Here is an 18848-nt window from a genome sequence, read left to right as displayed (position 1 = left end):
CTTTCAAGAAACTGTGCGAAGTCTCGGGGCCCAGCCTCTGTTCTGCCGGTCCTGCTGGAGGGCGCTCGGCCATTTCCGGAATCGCTCGCGCATCTTTTGAGTCCAGCCGAGCCTAGCCGAGCCCAGCCTCGGAATTACTCATCTGAACCGATTGTGCTCGGCTGTTTCCGGAAATGGTCGGCTATCTCGGGGCACCCCCCACCTACCCACCCACCCGTAACCCTCCAGTCCCGCGGGAGTACGTTCGGCTCTTTCCGGAAGCACTCGAGCGTTTCGCAGGCTCCGCCTCGGCTTCACTTCACCCGCCCGGACCGAATACGCTCGGCCGTTTCCGCCGGGGGCGGGCCCGACCGTTCGGAACCGCGGCGGCGGAGGCGGGGATCCCGCGGCTGCGGCGACGGCGGCCGCGGTGGAGCCACGGGTCGGGCTCGGCTCGGCGTGACGGCGGCCGCGACCAGGTAAGTCCGGGCTGGTCCGCGTGGCAGGCCGGGCTGGAGGTGCGCTCCGATGCGGGGCGCCCAGGCAGAGTGTGGGGCCCGGGTGGAAGCCAGAACGCGAGCAGGGCTGCATCGGGCTCCGCGGGAACTGGGGGCCGCAGGGAGCGGGAGGCCTCTGGCTCGACCTGGCTGCGGTGCAGCCTGCCCCGGACGATGGAGGCGCGGAACGGGGGACTCTCGGCAGAGATAAGGGGTTGGAGCTGCGGCCCTGAATTGATGGAGGCCCTGCCGGGAGTGGGGCGTCGAGCAGCAATGAGGGGCGCCCAGGCATTGTGTGGGGCATGGTGGGGGTGCAAGACGGTAGAGGGTCGACTCCACTTCCGGCCCCTGGGCTGGGCTGCGGGGTCCACGCAGGCCCGAGGGCGCGTCTGCACACGCGTGAGCGCGCAGGCCCTGAGTCCAGCCGCCAAGCCCCCAGCGAGGCCTGGCCCCTCCACCCGCCTCTTGGATTCAGGGAGCGCTGGTTCCCAGGCGCGCACACCGGGGCGTGTGCAAACGTGTGCACGGCGGGGCGCGGAGGCGGGCAGACAAGCGGTTTCAGGCGGTTTCCCGGACGTCCCCCTCGCCGGGCCTCAGTTTCCCCACCTGTAGAGTTGGGGGTACAGGGGCCAGGGAGCGCGCAAGTCGGGGCGCCCTGGAATGTGAAGCTTGTGCTCCCTGCTCGGACACCTCTTGCGGCTCCCCGTGGTCGAGGGGTAAAGCCTGACCCTGTGCCTGGCACTGCGTGGTCTGCGGCTTTCTTAAAGCCACCCTGAACTCTTGGCAAGCATTTCTTGCTGTCAAGTCTTTGCCTGTGCTGTTTCCTCTGGCCAGTGCCCCCTCCTGCCCTCCCTGAGGACCCGCCCTCTAGAAAAGCACCGCCTCCCACCCCCCAACCTCTCTGGAGGACTGAACCTGCAGGGCTGAGGTTGGGAATATGGTCTGTGCTGGGCTGTGTCTCCCTGAGACTGGGGGCTCCTAGGGGGTGATCACTGCCCCTGCATCCAGCAGGCTCCCTCTTGGCAGCTGCAGTGCCCTCCTTCCCCCACCCTTTCCTGGCTCCATGTCTACCCTGGGGCTAAGGTCCTCTAGGCCTCCCACCAGCCCCCTTCTGTTTTGAGTACCTACTGTGGGCCCCAAACTGAGCAATGTCTGGACACTCCCCCCTCCCCTGCAGAGATCAGAGATCCATTTGTTTGGATTCACCTTAAGGCCTTTGCCTATGCTGGGACCTCTGCTTGGACCTCCTTTCCTACCTTCTTTCATCCCTGCTGCCTCCTTCTGTGCTCAGCTGGCCCACCCTCTCCTCAGGCCTCCCACAGCACCCTGAGCATCACCCATTACGTCCTCCCCACTCTGGGTATAACTGTCTGGCCATGTGACTGCTGCCTCCTCTCATCCATCCCGGGCCTTGTGAAGTTGGGTGGATCTGAGTTTTTGAGTCCTGGCTTCCTGGCCTATTGCATGGTCCTGCAAAGACCTCCCTGCTCTGAGCCTGTTTCCCCATCTGTAACAGGAGTGATGAAGAGCTTGTTTACTGAGCATGCATTATGCCTGGGGCAGATTCTTGGGAGCTCTGCCTGCAGCAACCCCAAGGGAGAGCTTTATTGCACCCATTTTACAGCTGGGGAAACTGAGGCCCAGAGAGGGGCAGGGACTGGCCCGAGGTCACCCAGTGAGTCAGAGGATTCTGACCTGGGATTGGGCGCATCTCTGAGTTGGGGGTGGTAGGGGTCCAAACTGACTGATGCTACCCTGCCCCTCTCCCCCTAGGTCGGCGTCCCGAGCCGAGCATGGTGACAGCCTGTGCCCTCGGCCCCCTCGCCTGGCGCAGCTGGAAGAGCCGCCAGCCTCGGGAGCCGATGGCCCCCCACGTGAGGGAGTGAGCGGCCTGGCCCAGCCCTACAGATTGAGGGGGACGCAGCGGCTGAGTGACCTGAGATCACGCTGCCGACCCCCTCCCACCAGTTGACGAATGGTGGACCGAGCAACAAGTGACCCTTGTCAGGGTCGTGGAATAATGGTGGCAAGCAAGGCGTGAGCATCCCCTGTGATCCCCTGTAACTTCTTGGTGGAAATAGAGGTCCGAGTCCCCAAGCCTCCCCAGCGGACCCTCCCAGCCCCTGCCCCGGGGCTGATGGGGCCACTGGGGCCCCAAGCAGCCACCTGACCATCCAGACCCCACCCTGCCCAGCCATGGCTGGCGCCGAGGGCTTCCAATACCGTGCGTTGTACCCGTTCCGCCGGGAGCGGCCGGAGGACCTGGAGCTGCTGCCGGGTGATGTGCTGGTGGTGAGCAGGGCGGCCCTGCAGGCGCTGGGCGTGGCTGAGGGCAGCGAGCGCTGCCCGCAGAGCGTGGGCTGGATGCCTGGCCTCAATGAGCGTACACGGCAGCGCGGCGACTTCCCTGGCACCTACGTTGAGTTCCTGGGACCTGTGGCCCTGGCCCGGCCTGGCCCTCGCCCACGTGGCCCCCGTCCACTGCCCGCCAGGCCCCGAGATGGGCCCCTCGAGCCAGGTGAGCAACAGGCAGGGACCCTGGCAGAGATCGGGGAGAGGGGGAGTGCCCTCAGACCCTCAGTTTCCTCTTCTCTCCCGTGAGGCAGTGGTGCTTCTTCCAGGAGAGGAGGAATAAGGACATCTGGTCGGTCAGCACGTGTTGATTACGCTGCTGTCAAGGGCTGGGTGCAGTTTGTGGCACTGGGCGCGCAGTGATGAACGCAAGGCCTGGCCCTGCCCTCATGGGGCTTCTGGTTCAAGAAGTGACGAGAACGTGATTAGGTGATGACAGATGCTGTGAGGAAGGAGCCTCTCAGGAGAGCTGGGGGTGTAGGGCTCCGGGCGGCAGGCACAGCGAGGACAAAGGCCCTGAGGTGGGAAGGTCATGGCGGGTTCCGGGGACAAGCCGGCAGGTGGAGCGGAATGAGGAAGGGGCAGGGTCCGCACCTCAGGGACTTTGTGGGATTAATTTTGAAGACAATGGGGAGTGTCCAGGAAGATTCAGAGGCTCGGTTTAGCTTCATCGTGTGGTTTGTAGACAGAATCCCTTGAAGAACCCCCTTTGTTGTAACCCTAATTTTCCAGTTTCCACAATGAAGGGAGCCAGAACGCCCAAAGAAGGTGGGCTATTCAGTCGAGGCCACACAGTACAGTGGCATGTGAGGACCCTACATCCCTCCCCAGAGAGCGCCTTGGCCATCCCTCCTTCCAAAGAGCGTGCTAGGAGTGGAGAGACGGGGCACTGAGCATACGCGGCAGTTGCTACGCGCTGGGCTGTGTGCTGGGCAGGGTGTGTGGCTTCCAACCAGGGAAACCAAGGCTCAGGTTGAGGGGAGGAGGCTGACGAGTGCTGAGCGCCCGGCCTGGTCTTCTCTGACCCTCACAGCCACCCAGTGAGGCCCTGTGTACAGATGCGGAGACCAAGGTGCAGGGGGGTTGAACTGCTCGCTCAGGGGCAGTCACGCAGTGAAGGCCAAAGCCCTGGGAGGCCCCGTGGCCCCACCTGATGGCCCGCCTGGTCGTGTGCCAGAGGGACACTGATCCCCAAAGAGGGTCGGGCCGGAGTCCCACCGCGTGGGGTGGAATGGCGGGGTGCCGAGGCGGCATGGTTGCTGGCTTGGGCTTTGCAGCATCTGGCGTCTCCAGGGCCCGGGCCTGCGTCCCGCCTCGGCCTGGAGGAGCAGCAGGCGGCCCCATCCGGGCTCCCGGCCAGAATCTGCCTCTCTCCCTGGTAACAGCCGCCTCCCTCCTGCGCCTGGCCTGGGTCCAGCCACCACACACATCCCCGCTCCGGGCGGCCACCCAGCCCCGCCCTCCAGATCTTCCAGGGCTCAGTGACATCGGCTAGGGCCAGCCCTCTCCAGGCCTCCGTTTCCTCATCTGGAAGTGGGGGGTATTGGTCCTTTTGGTCAAGCCGTGACCCTCCAGGATCCTGGGACCACCGGGCAACACTCTGTGGCCGCCTGCCCTCCCTCCATCCAACTTCAAGCAGGGAGCTGCGTGCCGAACCCTGGTGTCACCTGGGCCCCACCTAGCTGTGCACCCAGCAGGAGGTTGCTCCCTCCCTGAGCCTCAGTTCCTCATCTGTAAAATGGGGGTGACACCTATTCTAAAGGGACCTCCCTCCCTGCTTTGCCAACTGGTCACAGGCAAATTTCAGAGTTGAATTTCAGAACCGTGGCTCCCTTACCAGCTGGGATGTCACCCACCTCCCCTTGTTCGCTCACCTTTTTTTTTTTTTTTGCGTTTTCAACACAGCTGGGCCTTTCTTCAGCTCAAGGCAGCACCTGGCCCATCACTCAGGGAGGCCCCGCAGGCCCCAGCTTGCCCCTGCTGTGTGCCAGGGCGTCCCCGCCAAGGGCCAAAGCTGCATCAAATGGTGGCCGTGCAGGCAGAGTGCGCCTGAACACAAAAGGCTGGGTGGGGCGGAAACATGGGGCCAGGAGGGGGCTGGGACGCGGAAAGGGGTCGGCATTTTTTGAAAGGGGGGACTTTTCTTTTTTTAAGCAAGATGACTTAGAAAATGGAAAAGGTCCTTGGAATGAGGTGTTCTGATCTAGATGGGGTATTTCCCTTTCAATCTTTTCAGCCACTTTGTTGTTCCCACTAAGAAAGCAGAGGTGATGCCATTGACCAGTTTCTCAGTTGAGGAATCTGAGGCACAGAGAGGGTGGGTCCAGTGCCTGAGGTGGCACAGCAAGTAATGGCAGAGCCCTAAACCTGCTGTGTGCGTGTCCCATGGCTTCTGTAATGAACTACCACAAACCGGTGGTAGTTTATTCTACCACGTGAAACTACCACGTGAGAGTTTATTCTCTCTCGGTTCTGGAGGCCGGAAGTCCAAGATCAAGGTGTGGGCGGGGCTGTGCTCTCTCCAGAAGCTTTAGGGGAGGATCCCTCCTTCTTACAGCTTCTGGGGGCTTCAGGTGTACCTTGGCTTGTGGCCACATCACCCGAATCTCTGCCTCTCTCTTCATATGGCCTTCTCTTATAAAGACACAAGTCATTGGATTTTTAGGGCTCTCATCGTGAAATCTTCACCTTAATTATATCTGCAAAGACCCTATTTCCAAATAAGGTCAGTCACAGGTACCAGAGATTAGGAAATGGGCATACCATTTGGCGGTGGGGGGCGGGCGTGGGGCGGACCGCTAGTCACTAGTCAACCAATTACACCTGGCCTCTGAAGTGGTGTTAACTGATATTTTAACCTAGGAAATTGTTTCCCATCAATTCAGCCCTCCCAACCCCAGCAGCTGGGCCTTCCGTCTCCCCCAGGGTGGTGGTCCAGATGCCAGGCACCTGGGCTGAGATGCAGCAGACAAAGAGAGGGGCTGGGGTCCTTTTAGGGACCCTGCCAACATTCTGTCCCCTCCTGCCAGGCCTCACACTCCCTGACCTACCCGAGCAGTTCTCCCCACCTGATGTGGCTCCCCCTATCCTGGTGAAACTCGTGGAGGCCATTGAGCGGACAGGTGAGCATTGGCCTGCTGCAGCCCCCAGATTCTGCTTGCTTACCGCTGCTGATGGGCAACTCATCCCCTTCACAGGGCTGCTGGGCTCACTCTGTATGGGAAGAGGCTGAGTCTGGATGCTCTGGGCCTCCATGTGGAGTTGGGGAAGGAGTAACTCCCAGGGGAATGTAGACCCCATCATTGCATGTACTGTGCCCTCTGTCACCATTTCTCTCCCCTCCCCCTGTCCTTACCTCTGGGAGGTTGAGTAGCCACCCCAGACCCCACAGGGGGTTGAGGCAGCACTTGAGAGCTGGCCTTGCCACCTGGGGTGGAGCTGACCTACCCCATCCCCTTCCCCCCAGGGCTAGACAGCTACAGGCCTGAGCCACCCGCCGCGCGCACAGGTGAGGGGAAGCTTCACTGGGCAAGCGTGGGAGAGGAACCTGCCCTGGACGGGTGTGTCCCCTCCCTGCACCCGCCTGGGACCGATGTATCCCCCTTGCACCCGCAGACTGGTCCCTGAGCGATGTGGAGCAGTGGGACGCGGCAGCCCTGACAGATGGCGTGAAGGGCTTCCTGCTGGCGCTGCCCGCGCCCCTCGTGACACCCGAGGCCGCGGCCGAGGCACACCGAGCCCTGCGGGGTGAGTCTGGCGGGAAGCCCGGGCTGGGGAGGGCGCTGGGGCGGGCGAGTGCCCGCCCCGGCTCACCCTCCCCTGGCCGTCTGTCCGCAGAGGCCGCGGGGCCCGTGGGGCCGGCGCTGGAGCCCCCGACGCTGCCGCTGCACCGCGCGCTCACGCTGCGCTTCCTGCTCCAGCACCTGGGCCGGGTGGCCCGGCGCGCCCCAGCCCTGGGCCCCGCGGTGCGTGCGCTGAGCACCACCTTCGGGCCGCTGCTGCTGGGCGCGCCGCCGCCCTCGCCGCCGCCAGGGGGCGCCCCCGACGGGTGAGAGGCCAGTGCTGGGGGGCGGGGCTGAGCCGGAGCAAAAAGGGGGTGGGGCTTTAGCTGGAGGAAGGGCTGGAGATGGAGCCAGAGCCGGCGTCTAGACGATGAGAAAGGAGCGTGGACGGGGCCCAGCGGGGACGAGGCCAGAGCTGTCGTGATGCGCAGGCTGGGAAGGATAACAAGGGGTAGGGCTTGAGCTCCAGGAAGACTCCAGCAGGGCCTGGGACAAGGCAATGGGGCCTAGACCGGAGGGCAGGCACGTGGGTGGTGTCTGTACCTTCTTGCACATGCTGACTCCTGTTGTTTGCTGTGTGAGCACTAACTGGACGCCTACTGCATATACAGAAACAGTAGTGGGTCTCTCACACCTGCCTGCATCATCTACTCTTCTTCCCTTCGCGTGCTTTCACATAGACGACCTCCCCCCGCCCCAACCAGGCATGCAAGCACATGCAGGGCCGTGTGCACCCCAGGCCCTGCCCAGCGCTCACCACACTCCCCTTGCCCCTAGGACTGAGCCCGCCCCCGACTTCCCTACGCTGCTGGTGGAGAAGTTGCTGCAGGAACATCTGCAGGAGCAGGAGGTCGCGCCCCCAGGTGACCCCCACCCCCTTACATTAGCTCTTAGTGTTGGGCACCAAGAATGCTGACTCAAAGCCCTGCCAACATGGGCGGGCTTGGTTGCAGTGGGAGCTGGCCACAGTATACAGCTGGTGCTTAACATGCATTTGTTTTCCTGTCCCCCAGCACTGCCGCCAAAACCCCCCAAGGCAAAGCCAACCCCCACGGGCCTGGCCAATGGGGGCAGCCCGCCCTCCCTTCAGGATGCTGAGTGGTACTGGGGTGACATCTCCAGGTAGGGCTGTGGGGCGGAGCCACGTAATGGGCAAGGCCTGTGGGGCAGGGTCTCCCAGTGGGCAGCCCCAACCCCGGCTGTCTCCACAGGGAGGAGGTAAACGAGAAACTGCGGGACACACCTGATGGCACCTTTCTGGTTCGAGATGCCTCCAGCAAGATCCAGGGGGAGTACACGCTGACCCTCAGGTGGGGGCCTGGCCCTTCAGGGAGACCAGGGGGGAGCGGCAGGAGGGAGAGCACCTCGGTCAGAGGACGGGGGGAGGTCGCACGGCCAGTGGGATGTGTGCTGCGTCTGGGGGTGCTGCCGGGTGCTGACACCCCCTCTCACCCACCCCTAGGAAAGGCGGGAACAACAAGCTGATCAAGGTCTTCCACCGAGACGGGCACTACGGCTTCTCTGAGCCTCTCACGTTCTGCTCTGTCGTGGACCTCATCACCCACTACCGCCACGAGTCACTGGCCCAGTACAATGCCAAGTTGGACACGCGGCTTCTCTACCCAGTATCCAAGTACCAGCAGGTCTGGGGCTGGGGCAGGACCTGGGGATAGAGGTGGGTGGCGCCTGGCCGGCCCTGGGCCTCAGTTTCCCAGGTAGCTTCCCTGATGGCACCCGGCATCCCCAGGACCAGATCGTCAAGGAGGACAGTGTGGAAGCAGTGGGCGCCCAGCTCAAGGTCTACCACCAGCAGTACCAGGACAAGAGCCGAGAGTACGACCAGCTCTACGAGGAGTACACGCGCACCTCCCAGGTACTGCAGGCTGGTGCATCCCGGGAGACCCAGACACGGAGGGGCAGTGCCAAGGTCATGGGGACAGACGTCCACTTCTAGGTCACAGAGCAGGCTCTTAGCACCAGGGACCACCCTAAAAACATAGAAATCAATGTATGTGGTTCTTAAAAAAAAAAAGATGAGGCACCAACCAGCTTCCCAGGAGCAGCTGAGCCATGGGAGATGTCTTGGCTGAGCCTCTAGGCCTCAGTCTCCCCTTCTGAAAACTGGAATCGTGAGTCTTAATTATTTCTCCATCCCCTTCAACCTGGATGTTATTCAAAGTAACAATAACCACTTGACAAAGAGTTGCCTAAGACAGAGGGTTAGGAGATTATGGAAAAGAGCAGTGTCTTTTAAAACCGGGGAAGGTGGGGGAAGGTTTTATTACTCAAGGACTGTGTTAATAAATTTCTTTTGTAAGTTGAGGTGCAAATTACTCAGATTGAACATCCCATCTCGAGCAGGGAATTTCTCTGTCTCCCCTGCAGTCCCTGAGCAACCCTGTCTTGTCCCCTTTCTAGTGATAGGTCACCTGAGGTTCTGAGTGGACAAGATACCTGTCTCGGATCAGTTAGGAACATCATGACCTTGGAAATGGCTTAGGCCCCCTGAGCCTCAGTTTCCCCATTATTAGTTCTGACTTTGTAGGAGGCTTTTGGGAGGTTCTATGAGATGATGCATGTAAGGTACCTGATGTAAGCATCTACCCTGAGAAGGAGCCCCATGAATTGTAGCAACTAGATTTATCATTAATTCTCAGCAGTGTTCACAGACCCAGGTGATTTTTAAGGTGCATCTAAAGGAAGAGTGGGTTTGGGGAGTGTGGGGTTTGAAGGCTGGATAGGAGTTTGGTGCAGCAGGAGCTAGAGGAACGATGCACCTGGTGGAGGGAACAGCTTGAGCAAAGTCCCCATATCAGAGTTGGGATCTGCCTTTACTCCTCATGAGGGACTTGTGGGGAGTCCCAGGAGGTGCTCAGATTTTCTTCCTCCTCCAGGAACTGCAGATGAAGCGCACAGCCATCGAGGCCTTCAATGAGACCATCAAGATCTTTGAAGAGCAGGGCCAGACACAGGAGAAGTGCAGCAAGGAATATCTGGAGCGCTTCCGGCGTGAGGGCAATGAGAAAGAGATGCAGAGGTGAGTCTGGCTCCTCTGCCCTGCCATACCACACCTTGATGTGACACAACACAAGTGGGAAAAGGAAGGAAACAAAGCAGGCAGCCTGGGTTCCAGGGAAAAGAGAGGGTCAGTTGAAATGGGCTTTGAAGGATGAATAGGAGTTTGCCAGAAAGAGAAGTCAAGGAAACAGCATGTCCAAAGGCTTAGACACTAACAGCCATCTGAGGCCTCTGAGCCACTCCTCCCACAGGATCCTACTGAACTCAGAGCGGCTCAAGTCTCGCATTGCCGAGATCCACGAGAGCCGCACAAAGCTGGAGCAGGAGCTGCGGGCACAGGCCTCCGACAACCGAGAGATCGACAAGCGCATGAACAGCCTCAAGCCAGACCTCATGCAGCTGCGCAAGATCCGAGACCAGTACCTCGTGTGAGTGCCTGGCTCTGTGCTCACCCATGGGTCCCCCCCATTAGTGCAGGGGCGCCTGTATGCATCTCACTCTCGCTTTCTCCACCAGTTAGCCCCACCTAGTCCCCTAGCCCCCTCATCTGTCCACTAGCCCCTTTCTTCTCAACCAGCCCCCTCCAGGCCCTCTGAGAAGGGCTCCCTGTGCTGCAGCCTTAGCCCTAGTTGTGGATTGAGCTCTGCTCCCATGAGGCTGGGTCACTGGGAGCCTCCAACAGAATCCACTCCATGAATGCCAACTGTGCAGCCTCGCATGCTGTGCCCAGCCTGAGCCCAAGATCCCTCCTCTGCCTGCTGACCCACTGAGGGCTGCATCAAGGGCTTCCTTCTTCCACCTGGGTCTCTGACACTTCTGTGCGCCAAGCACCATGCACGCATTAGCTCGCTCGGTCCTTTCAAAGTCCTTTGTAAAGCTGCCCTGCGCAAAGGCGCCCCACTGTGCAGTCCCCAGGACTGAGCCTCTGCTAGTGATAAGACCTCACCATGATGGCACAATCTGGGGTCTCAAAAAGTGGTAACAGAAACATAATAAATATGGTGGTTCCCTGGCAGAGCTTGGGGAGTCCACCTGGGTTCAAGCGGCCCTTGGCCAGGCCAAGGCTGGCCTCTCGTGGCAACCAGGGGTATCACACCCAAAACCTGCAGTTGTCAGCCCCTGCCTCCAGGGCTCACCCTGCTGTGCTGCAGCCGCTGCTCCCCTGCCAACAGAGCAGCAGGAGCCCACCTTTCCTCTTCCCCCCAGGTGGCTCACTCAGAAAGGTGCCCGGCAGAAGAAAATCAACGAATGGTTGGGGATCAAGAACGAGACTGAGGAGTGAGTTACCATTTGGTGGCGGCGTGGGGGTGGTCCCAGAGGAGGGGCCATTTTTGGTGGGTTTTGCAGAATGAGTAGGAGTTCACCAGGGAGGGAGAGTTGTCCAGGTGGCAGGGGGACCTTGGAGGCTAGCGAGTAAGTGACCAAGGCACCTCCCTGTCTCCCCCACAGCCAGTACTCGCTGATGGAGGATGAGGATGACCTCCCCCACCACGAGGAACGCACATGGTATGTAGGCAAGATCAACCGTACCCAAGCGGAGGAAATGCTGAGTGGCAAGCGGGATGGCACCTTCCTCATCCGTGAAAGCAGCCAGCGCGGCTGTTACGCCTGTTCTGTGGTGTGAGTGCCTGGCAGGAGAACCGGGAGTGGACTGAAGGTGGCGGGGGAGGGGGGAATGCCCCCATTCCTTCCAAGAGCTCTCACTGAGTGCCAACTGTATATTAGGCCTTGGGAAGAAAGCCAGGAAGAAGCCCCGGCTTCTTGGGGACAGGGGAGGAATTTGGGACGATATCAAAGCAGGAGATGGCAGGGTCTGGACCAGATCAGCATCCAGCATCCAGGAAATGGGGAAATCTGGATCCCAGGTGGGGTCACCTGGCAGGAATAGTGGGGCGGAGCTAGGAGAGCCTGGCCGGGGCCCACCTGACCCACCCCTTCATTCACACCCGCAGGGTGGACGGCGACACCAAGCACTGCGTCATCTACCGCACATCCACGGGCTTCGGCTTCGCGGAGCCCTACAACCTGTACGGGTCGCTGAAGGAGCTGGTGCTGCACTACCAGCACGCCTCGCTGGTGCAGCACAACGACGCGCTCACCGTCACGCTCGCGCATCCCGTACGCGCCCCCGGCCCCGGGCCCCCGCCCGCCGCCCGCTGAGCACTAAGCAGGAGGACTGGCCCGGAGGCTGGGGTGGCGGCCGCATCCGGGGTCTCCCTCTTTCTGAATCTTTCTCTTCCCTCTTGGGTTTACTCCGTCTCTCCCTCTCTCCTCTGTGACTCTCCAGGTCTGTTTTTCTCTTCATCTCTCTGCAGTTCTGTCTCTCTCAGTCTCTCCTCCACGTCTGCCTGTCTCCCCGTCTCTCTTTCTCTGAGTCTCTTTCCATCTCCTGCTGTCATTGTCCCCTTCTAGCTCTGTCTGTCCGTCCTCTCTTTCACTCTTGGTCTCTGTCCCTGTTTGTATCTGTGTTGGGGGTCCCGCCTCCCCCACTCCATACCCCCCTCCCCCACAGGCACTGCCCTCTCTATGGCTCTGGCCACCCACAAGCCTATGCTCTGCCCCCGACAGGCCCTCGGGGTCCCCAAAGCCCCAGCTGGCTGCACCTGCCATGTTTACAGAGTTCTCCGGGCTGCGCGGTCCCCACCTGGGTGCCCCGATTTTTAAGCCATAGACCTGGGGTCAGGGCAGGAAGGAACTTCGCTTGGCCACTTCCAAGAACCTCAGCCGTGACATTTGGGGCCAGGCGGGACCTGCCCCACAGACCCCAACTTCCCCCTTCAAATCCTGAAGTGAAACCTGGTTATCCCCACGACAGGGCTACTGCCAAGAAGTACCCCCCAAAAAAGAAAATCATTAAAAATAAACTCATGAGCTGACCCCAGGCCTCCCAGAAATTGAGGCCACCAGCACCTCTGGGGCAGCCGACACACCACGCTGCCCCTATAGCACCTCTACTCGACGCAGACTCAAGGCTTCTCGATCATGTTGGGTTCTGATTTTATTTTTCCTTGACTGTATGTAAAGCCCTGTTTTCTCTCCTCTTTTGGGATGAGAGCCCTGGTTTTCTACACCACCCATGACCTCTTCCCCCTCCCCCCGCCCCTTCCTGCCTGCCTGGCCACACTGGCAGGCGGATTTTGTATGGTACGTTGATACTGATAAGGATATAAAACATTGAACTCGGTGGGCGCTTCTGTTTTTGGTGACAGGCTTCTTTAGCTCCAGGGCTGCCAGATGAGGGCTGACTACCCTTGCCTTTTCCCCCAACCCCAGTTTAGATGCTCATGTCTAGAGAAGTTGAGAGACCTGCCCAAAGTCACACAGCAGAGAGGCTCAGACCCCAAACTCTGTCCCACACCCTGGCCTGCTGGGGGGACCCCAGACCCTGGTCCAGCTCCTCTGTCCCCAAGTTTGAGTTTGAATTCCGATGCTCAGCCACCAGCCCTGCCCTCTGGAAAGTCACTTCCCCTCTGATGTGCAGCTTTCTCCTTGCCAGGCAGGATAAGTAGTCACAACCCCTCCCATGATATCCAGAAGAGTCTCCCATGCCCTTGATGTCCTCAGTGCCAGCCTCTCCCTGGTGGGGTCACCTTCCACTGACCCCCTCTCCACACCTGCCCCTGACGCCGGCTGCCATGTCCCAGGGGACAGTGAGCTGGGTGCTTATGGTGTCTTCGACCCAGAGTCATGTTCACAATCTCCCCCCACCCCAAGGTCCCTGTCCCTTGACCCTCCCTCACTCCCCCACCCCCCCCCACCCCCCCGCTGCTGAGAACCTTCTGACCTTTCCCTTCTCCAGACAGCACATGCAGGATCCAGCAGGCCCGAAGCAGCCCTGGGTGGATGAAGGAACCAGGCTGCCTCTGACCCATCTCTCCACTGAACTCTCAGGACAGGAGTTGCCTCCCTTGGGCTCAGAGCTCTGGTCCTTCCCAAGCACTGTCCCCGCCGAGTGGCCAGTGAGGAGGCGCCCCATAAATGACTCCAGTCGGACTCTGCCCCCACTGTGGTCTTCACCCACTGAATGCGAGCACACAGGGTAAAGCTCACCTTCTCAGTCCCATGAGTCCAGCCAGACGGAGCCTGGGGGCAGAAGAGAACAGCCCATACAGATTCTAGCCAGTCTCACACTCAACCAACTGTGTTTCCTTGGGGATGTCGCCTCCCCTCTCCGATCCTATTTCCTCTTACCAAATAGGGTCAATAGTTTCTACCCCTGTCCCCTGTGGGCATCTCTGAGGGTTCCATGATCAAATGGCTGAGGTTACGTTTATGAATTCCTCCAATAGGGCTGGTGTTTAATAACCACTGGAAAAATTATAGCAATTACATTTATTGTAATTTCTTCTGTCCTGCCCAGTACAGGAAAGCACACACTAGTTCACCAAAGCTGGGCTGGTTAGTCTTGAAGAGGTGTCACAAAGGAAATGGTTTTGCAACGTGTTCAAAAGAATGGGGTGGGGGGTTCGTCCAGCCATGAGAACTTCAGGGGAACCCCAGCTCCCAAACCTGCTGCTATGAATGTGGCTGTGCAGGCTCAGATTTTCCCAGAACTGAAGGGGGACACAGGCTGTGGAGCTGGGGACTGGGCTGTTTTCCGGGCCGGGGTGAACGTTTCTTTCTGTAGGATCCAAATTTGTGTCATATCAAGGCCTTGAAGTCTGAACCTTTCAGTTACCTCCCCAACACTTCCAGCCGCCAAGACCTTATCTGGGGTATTTTCTCTGCCGGCACTGCTGTCCTGTCAATGTCTTCCCAGGCCCACACCCAGCCTGGGGCAACTCTCCCTCTGCTCTGAGCCCTCCCTCCATGGTAGCTTTATTCCCCAAATCTCACTTCTCCCATTTTACAGAAGGAGAAACTGAGGTTTCATCCCTTCTGCCCACACAGTCCCAGAGCAAACCTAGGTCTGGCTGATTCCCATGGGTTTGGGTCCTATAGGGCCAATCCCCGCCCCCTCCCACCCCCACCCCCCCCCCGGCCATGTACATAGTACAGGCTTCAGGTAATGACTGCTCCAAGGCGGACTTCTCTTCTGACATGGGAGCTGGCTGAGGGCAGAGATGCCCCTGCTCCTCAAACCCCGGACAGTGGAGAGAAGGAAGCCAGGTTTCTTCTCTCCCCACCCCCAGCCAGGGGCTGGGGGCCAAGAGAAGGGAGGCGCCCCTCCCTGCGCTGGCTTCTGCTTTCTGGCCCAGCCGTGGCTAAGCCTGAGTCAGCCCCACGGGACCACGCTGGTGGGTCTGGAGTGTCCGGGCTGGGGAGCCTGAGGGGGGAGGGGTGAAAGTTGGGAATGAACAGGGTCGGCGCCAGGCTCGGGGGGGAAAAAGCCCAGGCTGCGCAGCCCCTACCCACTCCCCGACAAGAGATCACCCTTCATCGGAGCACAGAGTGGGGACGCGGGGTCCCCGGGCTAGGACCGGGGGCCTGGATCACCCTGGCCGCCCCCAGAGGGATCCGTGGGCCCATAGAGACCCTCCCATCTCTCGGTCTCTCCGAGTCTCTGTCTCTAAGTCCCCATCTCACCTCTGCTATAGGTGCTCAAGCCCCAGCCTCACAGGACTGGGCGGGGCTGATTGCGGGGAAGGGTCGGGGGAGATGGAAGGGCAGCCTGTTGTCCAGGTGATTGGGGGCCCAGCGCCTGGCGGTGGGTGGGGGTGGGGATGGGGTCGGGTTGGAAAGAAAGATCGAGAGAGAGAAGTAGGGACAACTAGAGACTTCAGCCCCGGCCCCCGAGGGGCGTGGGCACCGGGAGGCGGGTCCGGCCTGGGGGCTGGGCCACTTGCCGGGTTAAAGGCGGCTTCTTTCCCCGGGACGCTGCTCCCGGCGTCGCACGTTCGCCCCCGCTGTGATGGCCTCGTCGCCTCTCCTGCCGTTCCTGCCTCTCCTGCTACTGCTGCTGGAGGTCGCCGGTGCGGCGCGGGCATCCGCGCTGGAAATACTTCCCGAGGGGGCGGCCCCCTGCAAGGTAGAGACGGCGACGCGGCGGGCGGGCCAGCGGGGACCGGCGCCCAGGCGAGAGGCCGGCGGCTCCTCCCTTCTCCCCAGCCTTCGACGGGGACGATCGGGGTCCGCAGGGGACGCTGCCCGGGTCGCTGCCGACCACCCCCACACCCTCCACTTCAATCCTGGCACTTTGGCCATACTTTCCTTTCCCTTTCACTTCCTCATCTGGAGTCTGAGTCGCTCAGCTTGTCCCCCAACCCATCCCCTCCGCAACTCCCCCCGCCCCCCAGGGAGCATTGAGCACCTACTGTGTACATCTGGAGCGAGAATCAGAGTCTCCTCTTTTAGGCCGGGGGAAGCCAAGACTAGCTAAGCGGCCTGCCCGTGGCCACCCGCACTCGTCGGTGGGTGCTTATTGGGTGCGTTTCGGCCCAGGAAGAGCTCACGTGTTTCTGGTGCCGGGTAAGCAGATGCCCTGGAGACCGATCGACTTACTCACAGGCGCGACGGGCCCGCCACCCCTCAGCCGGAAGTCAGCACCTATTAGGCGCCGGCTCGGCAGTAGTCTTGGGAGGGGTTCAGTGGGCCCGTGGAGAGGAGGAATAAATAAGGAGTCGGCGCGGGGTGTAGGGCCTTGCTCGGCTCAGGGCCAAGGCTCTGGGGATGAAGTGGCGTTCGTGGTATGCCTCCCGAGAAGGTAGAATTGATGTCAATGATCAGAAATGTGCATGCCTTGAATGCTTACTGCATGCATGTCCCCCGGGTGAGGAGTTTCACCTCACCTGGAGGAAAGCAAGACTTGTGCATATATTAACTGCCTACTGTTTGCACATCTTTGTCGCATCCATTTTGCAGACAGACCGATATTTAGGAAGATTTAGGAATGCGGTAAAGCCTCAGAGTCAGGACTCCACCTGGCAAGGTCTGAAGGAGTGTGAGATGGAGCACCTACTGTTTACAGCTCCCGTCCTGCAGGAGAACCAAGCAGAGCTGCATTTGATTCACAGCCCTTCCTCCCCTGCAGGCCGGTGAGCTGTGCCTGCAGGCGCCCCTCCGGAAGTCTGACCCTCCACCGGTCAACGTGAGCCTCTACTATGAGGCGCTCTGCCCCGGCTGCCGGTACTTCCTGATCCGAGAGCTATTCCCGACGTGGCTGATGACGTGGGAAATCCTCAATGTCACGTTGGTGCCCTACGGAAATGCTCAGGTGCGTGGGTACCGCGGAAACTGAGGCACGTGGCCAGGGGAAGGGGGTGTAGGCGGGTGGGGTGGGCAGCCAGAACTTACCCCACTGCTTTTCAGGAACAAAACGTCAGTGGCAGGTGGGAGTTCACGTGCCAGCACGGCGAGCAGGAATGCAAGCTTAACAAGGTGGAGGTGAGCAGCCCCCAGAGTTCCTGAGTGGGGGGCACAGAGGCTGCCCGTGATAAGGAAGGTGAAATTGAGACTCAGAAGGGATTGCAACCAGCTCCGTCCCTGGCCTGTGTGCCTCCCTTTAATCACATCTTCATTTTCCGCTTGATTCGTGGACACTTGTGGTTATTCCCGGCGTGGTCTTGGGATGCTCTGGGCTACCCTCACATCTTTGCCTGCCCACCCCCACCCCCAGGCCTGCCTGTTGGACCTGCTGGAAAGGTATGCAGCCTTCCTGACCATTGTCTGCCTAGAGGAAATGGATGACATGGAGAAAAATCTGAAGCCGGTGAGCAATGCCCCTCACTCAGCCTGAGTTCAGGGGCCCTAGCCTTCCTGCATCCAGACAGACTCAGGTTCAAGTGCTGGCCGCGATTACCGCTCTCTGTGCAGCCCCAGAAAAACAGCCTCCCCTCTCGAAGGCTCAATCTCTGAATCAAGAGAAAGAAGATCTTCTGGGGGTGTGGGTAGATCAGGGAGGGCTTCCTGGACAAAGCGCCTCTGGGCTGGGCTTGGGTGAACAGGAATGCACAGGGACACAGAAGGTGATCCTTCTGGGGTCAGGCCCACTTAATCCCCTGGAGGATTATGAAAAAGAACTCCCAAAGGAGTAACTCATCTGCCCCAATTGTTTATTCATTCATCAAACATCTGGGCCACCCAAGAGACCTGAGCCACCTCCAAGCCCTGCAGAGTCATAGTATATGGCTGGAGGAGTGCAAAAGAAGAGGGAACACTCAGGTGACTCAGGGAAGGAGGAAGAAAAGTGTTCCTGGCAGAGGGAACAGCAAGTACGGATGCTCTGAGGAAAATAAAACACCGTAGGGGTTAGGCTGTGGCTTTGGTCTTATGGGAGACAGGAGCAGCCTGAGCCCCTGCCCTGGGGGCCTCCATTCAGGCATGTATTAAGCACCTGCTGTGTATGGGCATTGCTGTATCCCTGTGACCCCAACTGTCTCCTGTTGCCAGTGAGGAAACAGAAACTTGGCTTGAGGCGGGGAGGGGTGCGGGGAGGGGCAGTGCTGGTGGGAGGACCGTTGAGGAGATAACAGGGAGGAAGATGAGGCAACAGCCCAGATGACCAGCTCCCCCTCTGCCCTCAGTGCCTGCAGATCTATGCTCCAAAGGTGTCCCCTGACTCCATCATGGAGTGTGCAATGGGGGACCGTGGCATGCAGCTCTTACACATCAATGCCCAGCTCACAGGTGCACTGCAACCACCCCACCAGTATGTGCCCTGGGTCGTCGTCAATGGGGTAAGAACTCTCGCAGCCCTCAGGTCAGCCCCCAGGCAGGGATCGGGATGATGGATGTGCCCATGGGTCTGGGAGACAGGAGGCTGGGGCCAGACTTGGGGCCATTTGCAGCCCCTCTGGGCCAAGCACGGGTTGGTTGGGGCAGGTGGGACTTACGACTTCCTGTCTCACTTGTGCAGAAACCCATGAAAGAGGAGGACCAGCTCTTACGCCTCGTCTGCCAGTTGTACCAGGTAAGCTGGATGGGGAACAGAGGGATTCAGGTGGTGGGAGAAGGGTCTCCTTTCAGGACCCCAACTCATGGCCAACTCCTTCAGGGTAAGAAGCCGGATGTCTGCCAAGTCATAGCCAGCTCCCACAAGAAAGTCTGCTTCAAGTGACGTACAGTGCCCCAGGCAGGAGCTGATGCAGGAAGAATGAGATCCCACCTGCCCTCATTTTTTGATTCCTGACTCAGCAGCCACTACTTATCATCCAGATAACTTCTACACATTCCATGAAGCCCAGACTCCAAATTCTGCCTCAAGATCAAGAATCTTGCCCAAGAATGGTGCTACTCTGAAACTAGTTTAATAAACAATTCTGGATGTTGTGATTCATTTGAT

General features: G+C 59.8%; 2 protein-coding genes across 4 annotated transcripts; both read left to right on the top strand.

Annotated features, from left to right (window-relative positions):
- Positions 1–311: 311 nt before the first annotated feature.
- On the top strand, positions 312–12812 carry PIK3R2 (phosphoinositide-3-kinase regulatory subunit 2). Of its 2 annotated transcripts, XM_057709605.1 has the most exons (16): positions 312–458; positions 2250–2994; positions 5858–5950; positions 6295–6336; positions 6444–6575; positions 6666–6876; positions 7388–7473; positions 7624–7732; positions 7822–7920; positions 8073–8253; positions 8358–8483; positions 9505–9647; positions 9880–10056; positions 10835–10906; positions 11078–11248; positions 11581–12812. In XM_057709605.1, exons 2-16 carry the CDS (start codon positions 2673–2675, stop codon positions 11786–11788), a joined length of 2172 nt encoding a protein of 723 aa, XP_057565588.1. In that variant the 5' UTR covers positions 312–458; positions 2250–2672; the 3' UTR covers positions 11789–12812. The 2 variants fall into 2 exon arrangements, with proteins under 2 accessions (XP_057565588.1, XP_057565589.1); XM_057709606.1 differs by lacking the exon at positions 6295–6336.
- Positions 12813–15416: 2604 nt separating this feature from the next.
- On the top strand, positions 15417–18848 carry IFI30 (IFI30 lysosomal thiol reductase). Of its 2 annotated transcripts, none has more exons than XM_057709615.1 (7): positions 15417–15596; positions 16599–16781; positions 16877–16951; positions 17184–17276; positions 18091–18243; positions 18423–18476; positions 18561–18848. In XM_057709615.1, the coding sequence occupies exons 1-7, from the start codon at positions 15480–15482 to the stop codon at positions 18621–18623; spliced, it is 738 nt and encodes a 245-aa protein (XP_057565598.1). In that variant the 5' UTR covers positions 15417–15479; the 3' UTR covers positions 18624–18848. The 2 variants fall into 2 exon arrangements, with proteins under 2 accessions (XP_057565598.1, XP_057565599.1); XM_057709616.1 differs by lacking the exon at positions 15417–15596 and adding an exon at positions 16144–16271.

The sequence above is a fragment of the Hippopotamus amphibius genome, chromosome 15 (assembly GCF_030028045.1).
Source record: "Hippopotamus amphibius kiboko isolate mHipAmp2 chromosome 15, mHipAmp2.hap2, whole genome shotgun sequence".
Classification (NCBI taxonomy): Eukaryota; Metazoa; Chordata; class Mammalia; order Artiodactyla; family Hippopotamidae; genus Hippopotamus; species Hippopotamus amphibius.
This window is presented reverse-complemented; position numbering and strand designations above follow the sequence as displayed.